The 13,699-nt window shown below is 36.1% G+C and overlaps 2 protein-coding genes across 5 annotated transcripts in view; both read left to right on the top strand.

The window, feature by feature from the left end:
* The first annotated feature begins 1,304 nt into the window (after window positions 1-1,304).
* On the top strand, window positions 1,305-11,756 carry vamp3 (vesicle-associated membrane protein 3 (cellubrevin)). Its single transcript, XM_084396031.1, has 5 exons — window positions 1,305-1,398; window positions 5,745-5,823; window positions 9,175-9,333; window positions 10,493-10,544; window positions 10,721-11,756. Coding segments are annotated over exons 1-5 (309 nt in total). The 5' UTR covers window positions 1,305-1,396; the 3' UTR covers window positions 10,738-11,756.
* A 776-nt stretch (window positions 11,757-12,532) lies between these two features.
* per3 (period circadian clock 3) overlaps window positions 12,533-13,699 on the top strand; it is a 51,168-nt gene continuing 50,001 nt past the window's right edge. For all 4 annotated transcript variants that reach the window (XR_014625937.1, XM_084396215.1, XM_084396217.1 and 1 more), the window contains exon 1: window positions 12,533-12,631. The gene's annotated coding sequence lies outside the window, so the exon portion shown is untranslated. The remainder of the gene's footprint in view (window positions 12,632-13,699) is intronic.

Below are 13,699 nucleotides of genomic sequence, written 5' to 3' on the forward strand. Positions count from 1 at the left end.
TACGTCGACCGGATCATGCTTTCCGTATTTTTGCATCAGATAAGAGAAATATGCACTTTGTACAGCTCACCATCCGAGTTTAATTCCCTCTCCAAGCCCTGGTACGTTATAAGCGTGTGTGTGTGTGATGTCTCTTGGCGGATGAACACATGAGCACACGTGAAGGTTTTAGCTGAACGAGGGAAAACACTACTGGTGCAGTTGGAAGTTTGTACGATGTCCTAAATCCTCTCTTTGGAACTCCAGAAATGCAGGTTAGGCTTAAACTGAACCGAAAAACCACTCGATTATAAGCTTTTCACTTACAAGTACAGAGCAATAAACACTTTGATTTTAGCTGAGCTCTTTAGGTTGAAAGAATATGGATAAGTAAAAAAAAAAAAAAAAAAAAAAAAACGGGGAAAAAAAAACATTGGGACATGCTTAGTTCACTTCCTCTTATGCAATTACAGGTACACAGAGAGAGGTGTTCAGTGGTCTGTGGACATTGATTTCATATTCCCCAGCCCTAATGCACGTTTTCATCATTTTAAAATGAAGATAATTAAAAAAAAAAAAAAGATAAAATATGAGCCCATATTTCTTACAGGGCAGTGGGCTTTCAACACTCTGCATGTTAAGCTAGTATTAGACCTCTGTTTCCCCCTCAATCTCTCTCTCTCTCTCTTTCTCTTTCATGCTTTGTGCCCTTCGTATCCTCCTCCTCTTCCTCCTCCAATGAGTTTTGCCTCATGTTCTGTTTTCTCGGCCGTCTCCCTCTTTCTGTCCTTCTTGTGAGTTTTATTTATTTACTTTGATTTCTTTTTTTAATTTTTTGTTTTGTAACTGTGCATGTGAGAGCATCACTGAATTGTTGGATATGTTTTAAAAAAAATAAAAATAAATATTCAGCTGCTGAAGCCATGCAAAACATTTTGAATTGCCCTTAAAATATGGGAAATGTTTTTTGAATGCTTTATATAATTTCTGCTGTAAAATAAAATCTTAAAAGAGAAATGTTGCTCATACTGTCCCTTTTTTCTGCAACTTTTCTTTGTTTTTATGATGTAACTTGTATAAACTTCCTCTGCTATGAAACAGCAATTATATATATATAGTATACTATAGTTTTATCATACATTATGTTAATTAAATGTTTATTTCTGTATTTACATATAGCCTATTACAGTAAATAAAAGTAATGTACTATACAGTGTACTATGTATATAGCCTATATATATTTATTAGTATGAATTTATACAAATATTAATACTAATATGAAAAGCCACTTTCAACTTGTCTGGAATTTTTCTGTGTGCACGCGCACATACACACATACTCACACACACTCGCGCGCTCACAGTAGCAGCTGGAGTATAATCGGGGCCTTCACACATCACACATAAACTCAACAAACATGTAAGTAAAATTACACCAACATCACTCTCACGAGCTCAATGATTCCATATACAGTACCTAATGTTATATGTGATGTCGTGTTTTACATGTTCATGAATATCAGTCTTTCTGGGTGTGTTTGGAAAGTGTGTGTCGTGCTAATGGGTGTGAATGCTGCTAAATCAACAGGTTAGCGTAGCAGATTAGCTTACTGACTTTTTACTTTTAATTTTTTTCACTCTCGGAGTTTAATTTAATTCGCTTTTAGTTGGAATCAGCGCAAATAACGCCAATAGTGAACTTTATTGTCAATTAAAGAGTTTTAGACCGTATATATTTGTATATCCGCTAACGTTACATGCTAACGGCTAACCGCTTTTTTCTGTCAACAAAGTTTTGGGGAACTTGAAACAGTGTAAATACACACATTTTACCATTATAATATAATATATGATTTGTCTTTGTTGTTTAAATTACATAATTGTTTTGTCTTTTGACTTTTTTAATGCGGATGCTTATCAAAGTTGCGGCGCAAATGTGGAGATTTAATATAAAACGATTGATAAAATAAGCATAACGTTAGTTAAATTAGCCTCATCAAATATGATTTCACATCATTTCAACAGCCTGATTGCAGTTCAGTTAATATGCTTTGATTGAATGTTGTAGATTGATATTTTTGGTGACGTACTATAAACAGTGTATGATCAACTTTATATAACTTACGTGTATATTATTTGTAAAAAAATATATTATTTATTTAAATATATATATTAACCTCTTGGTTGATCCAGGATTTTACCTGAGAATAATTTCCTTCTCACATAATATAAAAATTCTTGTTTTGCTCCAATGAACTTTATAAAACATTATATGACTTTTAACAGATCATTAGTAAATGAACAATAAATGAATCAGAAATTAAACTTTTTAAATTGTATGATCATATTAAATGCACTTTAAGTATTGGTTTGTTATGCTTTATGATGTAGTTTATCGATTTATTAATGAACAGTTATGAAGTATTCACCTTTTATTGCTTTATTGTACTGGTGAGGATGTGTGTGTGACTTAATTTGAAGTCTGTGTCAGATTAGCTCTCAAAACTCATTTATTATTGACATGATTATGTTTAATGCTAGGCATAGTTTACAGTTTTAGACAGAACTTTAGAATAAACGTAATATAATTGGAATAGTTTTCCGTATGGAAAATCAAGTTTGAGAACAGAAAATGAAACAGTTGTGTTTAATTACTTGTAAGTTTTATAGCATCAGCACAAATTATATCTCTATAAATAGCAGGGGTGTGTATGATACATTGATATGGATTGATGCATCTATCAAATGAATAATGATATGATGTATCTAGGGCTGCATGATATTGAAGAAAAATGCAGTATGCATCTGTGGTAACTTGTTAAATAATGCAATATGTGATACAATATTGCTTTAAGTGTGTAAAATACTATTTTAATTATATTTAAAAACTTAATGTTTCACATTCTTTCTGGGTAAAGAAAGCATCACTACAACTTCTGAAAGTGAACAGCAGTTTTAGCACTAGCCTACATAAAGTAATGTCACAAATCTAAAGTCATTTTAACATCAATGTAAACAAACAACAACAAAAAAACTATTTAAATACCAAAAACGCTTTGCTCAACTTGGTAATATATAGTTATATCATTATCAACCTGAAAACTTAACATCAATAAACATCAAATAATGTGTTCTTCAGAATCATTTATTATTCTATATTTTTTAACAAAAAACTATAGTGTATTTTTGTTCTGGATGTCCCAGTTGGATTACAGGTATTGCACTTTTCAGAAAGTTCAAGTACAATGTTCATAATATTTTTTTGGTTTGAATCTGTGAGTTGATAGAAATGTAGCCGGTTTTTAATATCAATTGCAGGCTCATGAATCTCATCAAATCGTAATTGAATCGCAGCATGTTTTGAGTTGTCGCATATATCATATTTGATTGATGTCAGGTTGTATTGTGATGAAACATCTGATTTACACACCTCTAATAAGTCAGCATTATGTTTCTCACACTGGAGGATCTCTGCAGTGAGATTTCTGCCAGTCACATGACCTGGAGGCTTTCGGTACCTTCCACGTCTGGGTGTGGAATGTGTGTGTTTTTCTTTGCTCTATATTGAGTCCTGATGTTTCTCTTCCAGTCTCCTGTCGTCACTCTTTATCCGCACCATTAGACGGCAGTTAAAGGGATGGTTCGGAGTAATTTCAACCTAGGGTCCTTTGCACCATGACCTCGAGCCAAACACCCCCCCCCAGAAGCCTTTTTTCCCCTTGGTCGAATATTATTAAAGTTAGAGCTTATTTAGAGACATCAGCCGGATGGTTTAGTGCAGGCGCTAATGGATCCAAGGCTGTATCTGGTAAATTACCCCACTAATAATGCCCAGAATGGCACCAAACTTCTACAGTAGTACAAATAGGTTCTGTACTCATAAAACGAGGCATTGGAAAGTTTGTAAGTACATCAGGAGTTTATTTAAATAACACTTGCCTGATGGCTAATGCTACCACTAACCCGGACGTCGAGGTCACTTCCGAGATTTGTGAAAGGCACGTAAAAGTCCTGGCAGAAAACGATGCATTTTTTTATTATTTTTTCCGAAGTGTTGACAACTTAGTGTTAACTAATAATTGTTGCAAACTGGTACTACCAACAAAATATTAGTGCATTCCAGGAACTGGGCGTTGTTACACTACATCCTTATGCATCGCCTGCCAGGACTTTTACAGGGCTTTTCCCAAATCTCGGAAGTGACCTCGACGTCCGGGTTAGCGGTAGCATTAGCCATCAGGCAAGTGTTATTTAAATAAACTCCTGATGTACTTAACTTTCCAATGCCTCATTTTATGAGTACAGGACCTATTTGTACTACTGTAGAAGTTTGGTAGCATTCTGGGCATTATTAGTGGGGTAATTTACCAGATACAACCTTGGATCCATTAGCGCCTACACTAAGTCGTTCGGCTGATGTCTCTAAATAAGCTCTAACTTTAATAATGTTCGACCAAGGGGAAAAGGCTTCTGGGGGGGTGTTTGGCTCGAGGTCATGGTGCAAAAGACCCTAGGTTGAAATTACTCCGAACCATCCTAACTGCCTGGCTTGAGACCTTTCACACACACACTCAGAATTTTATTTGTGCAAAACTTGTACCTTTAGGTGTACAACAGCTTTGTGCCTTGTTATTTACCCCTAAAAGTTCATAGTAGAACATATCACTACTCTAAGATACTGAAATGCACCTTTTAGAAGTTGACCGGTTAAAAAACAGTTGTGAGAAGCTGTTGGACCCCTAAAGTGCCCCAACGTACCCCATTTCTCCTGACAGCGCATGACTGTGTTCTGTGTAGAGATTCAGAGTTTACCTTTACAAATAAACTCTGTTTCTTAGAAACTTTGACACCAGATTAAACGTCATTAAGCAAAAATTACTCCGTTAATTGTGAGAAATTATGATTAGAGATTTGGATTTTTAATGCAATGATGTTCAGACATTTTTGGGACTACTGTAAGTCGTGGTTCATGCTGAATGTGTATATGTCGTTTTCATTATGAACTGGTTCACACTCACAGCTTGATAAGCGCTTTAATACACTCGTTTGAGCTTGAATGTTTTATACCTCCCATTTTCGTCTTTAGTCAAATGCTTCTACATATGTTCCTGTTATTTGGTTTCACACCACTTTGAATTTATGAACTCGCCTGTCATCCTCTTGTAAAATCCTCTGTATGGTGTGTTATTCTGAAAACAGGACTGTATGTTTATGTGTGTAGTTTTAATTAACAGTTCTTCCGGTTGAATGGAGCTCCATTAATGTCGTCTATCAGCCCCTAGGTGGCAGTAGAATATCACATGCTGTTTGTCACACTAGATTCCTGTTAGAATGACATAACAGGACCTTTATGAGCTTAACAGATGCTTCACGCAGCTCACATCACATTAGCGGCAGTAATGAATATGTTATGCTAAGCTTTATTCACTTAAAAAAAATTGATACGGACTGCTCAAGTGGGTTTCCATTTGTTTGCCTAGACTTTTCCAGCTGTCCTGACAAAGGTTTTTTTAATGTAATGTAAGAGCGTCTCTGTCTCTCTCTCTCTCTCTCTCTCTCTCTCTCTCTCTCTGTCTCTCTCTCTCTCCCTCTCTCTCTTGCTCTCTCTCTCTCTCTCTCTCTCTCTCTCTGTCTGTCTGTCTCTCTCTCTCTCTCTCTCTCTCTCTCTCTCTCTCTCTCTCTCTCTCTGTCTCTTTCTCTCTCTCTGTCTCTCTCTTCTTTCTCTCTCTCTCTCTCTCTCTCTCTCTCTCTCCCTCTCTGTCATAGGTCCGCCCCGGGTGCAGATGGCTCTGGTTCTGCTGGGAGTAACCGCAGGCTTCAGCAGACACAAGCACAGGTGGATGAGGTAAGAGGACACACCTGACACCGTCTCCAGTGTTCCTCATGGACAGCTAGAAATAGTCCACTTCATTTCCGTCTCGAGCTTCTCAGGGATGGTTCCTTTGTGATGTGACAACGAGTACAAAGTACAATGAATATTTAATTGTACCTTGAAACTCCACCCTGTCAGACATGACCACAATATTACAATTATATAAAATGCGAGTTTGTACTCTTCTGTTTTTTTTTAGACGCCACCATTGAATACATTTTGTAATGACACAAACTGTTTCGCCAGACATACGCATTGACAGCGTTTCTTTCATCAATCTATTTAATCAAATGTTTCTTCAAGTGCATATCTTTAGTTGTGTTCCAAGTGGTGCAATAGACACTATGCATCATGTGCTCAATCGTGTGTTGTATGAAATTTATAAAGTTATTTTATCATTCAATATTGGCTTCTGAAGCCCCTCCCCCTCCGCTGAGTTGAGTGCATGAAGCGTCCAGCATTCCACACTTCGTTTTTTTTATATATATATTTTTTTTGCATCATCCAGGTATTTAAAGAGCTCTTTTTCTTTTTGGAATTTTCAGTGTGAACACACTACAAAACCTCACAAAAAAGTAGGATGTTAATTTCATACCCTGACTATAATCACACCACTATGCAAAGGTGGAAAATGATTTGCGTTCCTTTTGAGAAACAATTCCCTTTGCAAGCAAACGCATATTTCCTCGGAGCGCAAAACTTTTTTTGCGAGCAAACGTAAAAGCATTGAAATATTTTTTTCTCCCATCTCATATTTTTTCCATCACCATGTCCCTTTAGTCTGTACCATTCTAATCTATAAGAAGACCAAAATCCATGTGAACAAGATATAGTAGTACAATCTCAATTTTACGGCCAGTATAGTAGTATAATATAAATATAAATTTAGTGCGGTTAGTGGTTTGTTCAAATTAATATGGTTTACTTTTTATGGTAATTTTATTTATTTTTTATTTTTTTACAAGAAATTAACTTTTATTCTGCAAGAATGCATTCAGTTGACAGTGAAGACTTTTAAAATGTAAAAAACATTTTTCTAAATTTAAATAAATCTTCTACTGAACTATCTATGAATCTAAGAATCCTGAAAAAAAAAGTGTTGCTTTTTCCGCAAAAATATTAAGCATATACAGTACCGGTCAAAAGTTTGGAAACATTACTATTTTTAATGTTTTTGAAAGAAGTGTCTTATGTCCAAGCCTGTATTTATTTTTATCAAAAAACAGTAATATTGTGAAATATTATTGCAATTTAAAATAATAGTTTTCTATTTTAATATACTTTAAAATATAAATTTATTTTGTGATCAAAGCTGAATTTTCAGCATCATTACTCCAGTCTTCAGTGTCACATGATCCTTCATAAATCATTCTAATATGCTGATTTATTATCAATGTTGGAAACAGTTGTGCTGCTTAATATTTTTTTGGAATCTGTGCTACTTTTTTCATGATTCATTGATGAATACATTTTTTAAAAGAACAGCATTTATTCAAAATAGTTTATTCAAACTATTACTTTTTTTTTTAATCAATTTAACTCATCCTTGCTGAATAAAAGTATGAATGTTTGGCAAAAAAAAATTACTGACCCGAAACTTTTGAACGATAGTGTATATTTTTTCAAAAGATTGATTGATGAACTTTTTATTCATCAAAGAATCCTGAAAAAAGTAGCACAGGTTATAAAGAAATATTAAGCAGCACAACTGTTTCCAACATTGATGATAAATCTGCATATTGGAATGATTTCTGAAGGATCATATATAATAAGGATAAATTATATTTTAAAGTATATTAAAATAGAAAACCATTGTTTTAAATAGTAATATTTCACAATAAATAAATCTGTATTTTTGATCAAATAAATGCAAGCTTGTTGACTTTTTCTTTTGACCGGTGCTGTGTATGTATGTATAATTAAAAAATGATATTTCAGGTAAGTTAAATGAAACAGAAGGTGCTAGTTTCTCTTTGACTCTGTGGATCTCTCTTTTTTCTGTGTGTTTACTCCCTGAAGAGCGCGGTGTAATCCTTCAGCTGTGTTTCCACTTCTCTTCTGCTGCTCACCGCAGGCATATTCATGATTTCAGTTTGAGGAAGTTTATATCGGGACATATGCAGGTCTCCGTGCACTCAGTGACTGTTGACCTCTCCCAACATACATCTTCGTTCAGTCTGGGTCGAGCTCATAGGCTGCCGGCTGGTTATGTAACGCCCCGTCACTGTGGTTATGTAAGAGAAACATGGATCTGCACACGCTGGTCTCTCTTCAATGGGTGGAGCTCCGTCATCCTGCAACAGGGTTTGTGGAGCACTAGAGCATACGTGAGGAGGCTGAGATGTTTGTGTGCCGTTGCCATTGACTGTTATATAATTCTATTACAGCAGGGGTTTTTTATGCTTTCCATTTCTTCTGCTGAAGATGTAAGAATTGTTCAGACCGAATGTGAGCAACAGGATGTAATGCTCGAGCTTTTTATTTTTGATAATACAGATAATAAACTCCTCTATTTAAACATACCTCTTACTCCATTATGAACGGATCAAAGTGCATTTAGTCTCAAATGATGCTGTAAAACAAACTAAATGCTGTTGATTCCGGTAGGAAAACAGATAGAAACTCATAAAGTCAAGAGTTTATATTGAGTCTTCAAACACAGTCATACGTTTAAAGTGTGTTTCATTCTAATGAGTATTTGACTGGAGAGAAAAAAACAATAGTAGAAAAATGCCCCTCCAGACAAGATGAGTCATCGTTATCTTCCAGTAGCAGTTAATGCGGAAGTTAATATATAAATATATAATAATACCAGTTAAGACTGGTTTCCCAAATGTTGGATAATCCTGAGAAATGAGCCTTGACCTAGTTGGACAAATCTTTCCTCGAAGAAGATAAGTGTATTTAGTTTTCAGTCCTGATTATTTCTTTTCCCAACCAGCAACAAAACTTCTTGTCATTTCACATTGAGCTCCGGCCACAGTAAAATCAGTCTGAAATCCTGTGCTATACGTATTAAACATCAAATATGTTTGATGCACTTTCAGTGTGAACTAACAAATGTCGCTGGAAACTTCCCATTCTGTCAGGTTAAGACACTGTTTCTTTCAGTGCTGTTAGTGTGAAACGCTGATCATCGAAGTACATCTCCTGTTGCTTGCCTGGTTTTAAGAAGTCTCGCATCATTAAATCGATTAATAAACTTCCCCTGGTGTTCGGACAGCTGTGTGTTTACACACATGGCAAGATTCCTTGACCTTTTCCAGCCATTAGCATCACTTTTGCAGAGTTCATCCTCTTCTAACAGCGGTCTCCCCCCTCTAGGTGGTGGACATCATGCGGGTGAACGTTGATAAGGTCCTGGAGCGAGACCAGAAGCTCTCTGACCTGGACGATCGGGCCGATGCCCTGCAGGCCGGTGCTTCCCAGTTTGAGACCAGCGCCGCCAAACTCAAGAGGAAGTACTGGTGGAAGAACGTCAAGGTAAAACAAGGAGACATACGAGTTCAGCACTCATATATGATATCATACACTAATTTAGTTTAAATGCGTTTTATAATAGATATTAAGGCTTTAGAGATGATTGGAAGTTTTGTTCTTCATGCAGCTGTAATGTACCCTGGAAATCCAGAGTTCTCGCGAAAGCACAAGTTGTGAATTTGCTCAGCGAGTTACTCTGGCATCGAGTAATGATGCTCATTAAATATGCCCTTGTATCCGAGCTGCACCAATCACATCGGGTTATCTGATATAGCTAAACAGATGACGACAGCGCTGTGACGTCGAAGTCATTAGTAAACATTGCAAGATGGCTATGGATGAATACCAGTTGTTTGAAACGGCTTTGGCCGCTACAATGAACGAGTTAGACTTGGCTTTTTATCTAAAAGAGGAACAGAAGACGCCGCTCGAATCATTCCTTTCCAAGAAGGGTCCATTTCCAAGGGTGTTTTTGTTGTTTTGCCAACCGGATAAGGCAAGAGTATAATCTACCAGTTAGCTCTGCTGGTAGCTAAGCGTATGGGGCTTGTTGTGATTGGTCGTAGTGTTATCCAATTGCGTGCAGTGAGATCTTCAAATGCATGCTTGGTGCCGCCCCTCGAGCTGGCCGATTTACATTAGTCAACGCCAGACCATTAATCTTTCAGATTTAGGTCTGGATTTCCAGGCTAGCTGTAATGGATCAATATCAGTAATAATTAATAATTAAAAAAATTATAAATACATGTATAATTATTAACAAATACACATATTTAAATATAATACAGAATTATTCAAAATAATATAGTCAGAGAATTACTTTTCCTGTTTTCCATAAGCTCAAAATACTCATACTCAAAAACAGAGAAACTAATATGCAGCCGATGGTTAAAAGTGAGATTTATTTTTGTTATTCCAAAACGTCATTACATTTAAAGGATTTTATATAGGAAATATAAAGACATACAGTATTTTTTTAAAATACTAAATAATAATAATATAATAAATAAATAATAATATATATACACACACACACAATATTAAAGAGTTGAAATTAAACCAAAGCATGTAGCAAATAATATATTAAATAAATGGATAAGTGATCTGAAAGCACCATCATAGGCACCAAATGACAATGTATACTTGTTTGTTGATTTTGCAGATGTGGGCCATTTTGATAGCCGTGATTGTGATCATCATTATCGTCATTATTAGTGAGTATCACAGTATTTACAGGCTCTTTCACTCCAGGGGCAGCAATTGTACAAAATGATAGACGTCCCTGTGATTTAAGTGTTCTTTAAGCAATTTATGTGCTAATTAAATGTGTCGTAAACAAAGTATACTACATCCATTTTAATCTCTGCTCTTTTTCCCCCCCCTCTTTTAGTCTGGACGCAGTCATAATGATGCAATACAGAGATGAATACTGGTTATGAATTGAGGAAAAGAGTAGGATATGAAGGAGTATCAACTTCAGAAAGAAAAGAGAATGAATGAATGAACGAACGAACGAGTGCTCTTCCAATGAGTTCTAACCTGCTGATTTTCAAAAGCATATATTGTAAACTATCCTCAATGGGGTTTTTTTGTTCTTCTTTTTTTTTAGGTTTTGTTTTTAATTGAATAGGATTTGAATAAGTTCCAAAATGCCTAATGATTTCCAAATACATCTAACACACACTCCTCTGTGCAAACCACAGAACAAGGACTGACTCTAGATAAGTGTACAAGTTACAACATGATCCAAAACCACAAAAAGTCCTACTTGTATGTTAATATGAGAAACATTTCACTTTCATTTGGAGGCCAAAACATGTTGACCAAAAACCAGGCCAAACTTGTTGTGAAAGCCATTTGCCAACATCTCATGTCATTGATGAATCCCTCACGGACTCTTTTAGTGAACGGCCGTAACCAGATACTCTAGTTTTGGCCGTGTCAGAGTTTTTCAGTGCCAACAAGACACACGAGCCTTTCCTGAACAACCACAAGACGTGCCATCAGTGCCTGTAGCCAAACTTCACTGCCATCCTGTAACAACCGAGAACTTTACTCTGATTTCACTCAGAATATCTGCACAAAAAAAATGCTATAATATATACAAGTTTGAAATATTCTTGAAAGATTAAATTCACTAATGGTTTTACTGCATCATTTGTATTACCTTGTGTAGAAATAGTTTGCTTGGAAATATCTTTGCTTAATCAGATTTCGGTAGTATTGATTTTTGGTGTTTTCTTCACCTCTTGCTCACGGTGCCAAAACATTTTGTTTGTTTATCTGAGCTTTTTTTTTTTTCTATGTATTTCTTTGTTCGTCTCACATGTGTATAAATTGTAAACAAGTGCAATTCTATGCTGTGGCCTTACTAACTTAAGTGTATTGAATTGCCCAAGTTGGCTCAATAAAACGGATTTAACATACTTTAGTTCTCACCGGAAGCCTTAATTCAGTAAGTCAGCATGAAGCTTGCTTTATATTGCTGTTACTCGAGGGTTGCATGGATCAGATTGCTTTAGATGATGCTACAAATCACTTTTTATTTCAGATACTGCATTCAAACGTGTTCATCGAGGAAAAGAGATGTACTGTGCACTTCTGCATTATTTGTGCTGGTTAAATCCAGTTTGCAGTCTTCATTCAAGACGAAGGTGCACATTATGTACCTGTGGAATAGCATTCATCTCTCAAGACAACAATAGTGTGAGGGCTTTCTACAGAAGGCTGTTTCCTTGTAGACATTTTTGAAACCAAATTTGAACCTAAGATATAAAAGTGTACTCGATACAAACAACTGAAAAAAAGACATTGTATTGTGATTTGTATCAGCTCACGACATCTATCTCATATCTATGCAAGTTGTTAATAAAGACTCAACAACCTAAACATAACTTCCTTACTGCCCCTTTCAACAATTAGTAATCTTTAAAGTGCTAAAAGCAGGTAATAAGTCATAATCGCGCCTGTACGACACAAAATGTAACCCCAGTGGAGGGCGCGGCGTTATAACAGTTCGTTATAACCACGCGAGATCTCCACCGCTACGTCATTTTCATCTGTTGTATACTGGTTGTATAACATGGTGATACACGTGAGTCCAGCTGCATTCTCGGCTAGTCTGTTTTGTCCACGCCGCTCGACCAATCAGACTGTCGTAGGGAAACGTTCCCACCCAATGGGAGTCGAGTGGGCGTGGTTCCGGGCGGCCAAACTCACGTGGGTGAAGTGTTGCGTTCCGGAGGAGTAATGGAGGGACACACGAGTAACTGGAGCAAGTGAGAATTGAAATAAACATCAAGTAAGTACTAAGTGTTCATTTTTTTTACTGCTCTCAAGCGCACGAAAGAGATTTATAGATATAATACTGCTGTGGTGTTCAAGAGAGTTTAATAATACAAGAAACGCAGCGTTCAAGTCTTCCACTATTATCTTCAACGATTTCAGGTATATCACAATTATAATTACGTTATTAATGAACTATATAATACAGTCATGAACACTCACTTCTGGTACATTAAATATGAATTATCCTGCTTGTGTTTTTTCGTGAAACATCACGTTGGCTTATGCATGTATCCGTGCGCATGCGCACTGCTCATCCGACTTAAATACTAAATTGTATTACTTCTGTCTCATTTAAAAGCTTATGTTTTCGTGATGCTGCTGGGTATGTGTGAGATGTACGGCTCATGTAGAGGGTTTCAGCGGAATATCTTTCTCTCTGCAAACTCGTGGCCGTGCATGTGCATGGCGGAGGCGCGCATCAGTATCACAAAGTAACATTTAGTCTATTGCTTTCGTTACATGAGTTATGAATGTGGGAACTTTAGAAGATGCTTGTTCTTCTGGTGCATCTCAAAGGATGTTTGGATCAGGCCAAGAGTGATGGTGAGGAGGACATCAGGGGTCTGTAGTTGCTTTATATCTTAAATGATGTACAGCTGCATGAGCTAGAATACGCGTTTTATTTAAGAGTTTTATGAATGAGCCAACAGAGTGTTTTATTGTTGTTTATCAGTGAACATTTGATGTTTATTGTGAATATAATATTTCAGCCTGATCTGCAATAAGGTTTATGATCAGATTTAATGATGGGTTAACACAGTCATGGAAATGTGCAGTCAACTCTTATGGATTATGGATGCCTATAATTAGAAAGCAGTGGTGCAGATATAGGCTAATGCAACTTTGCAACAAATATTGTGGAATATTTACAGAAATGTCATATTTAGTAAAAAAAAAAAAATAATTAGAAAGAAGTGATAATTGGCCAATGCTGATCATTTTAGCCGACACAAATCCATTCCTGCTGGAAATATCTGGCAGTTTTGAAATATAGAGTCTGGAAAAGTAGTTTTACTCAGTT

The sequence above is a fragment of the Rutilus rutilus genome (assembly GCF_951802725.1).
Source record: "Rutilus rutilus genome assembly, chromosome: 22".
Lineage (NCBI taxonomy): Eukaryota > Metazoa > Chordata > Actinopteri > Cypriniformes > Leuciscidae > Rutilus > Rutilus rutilus.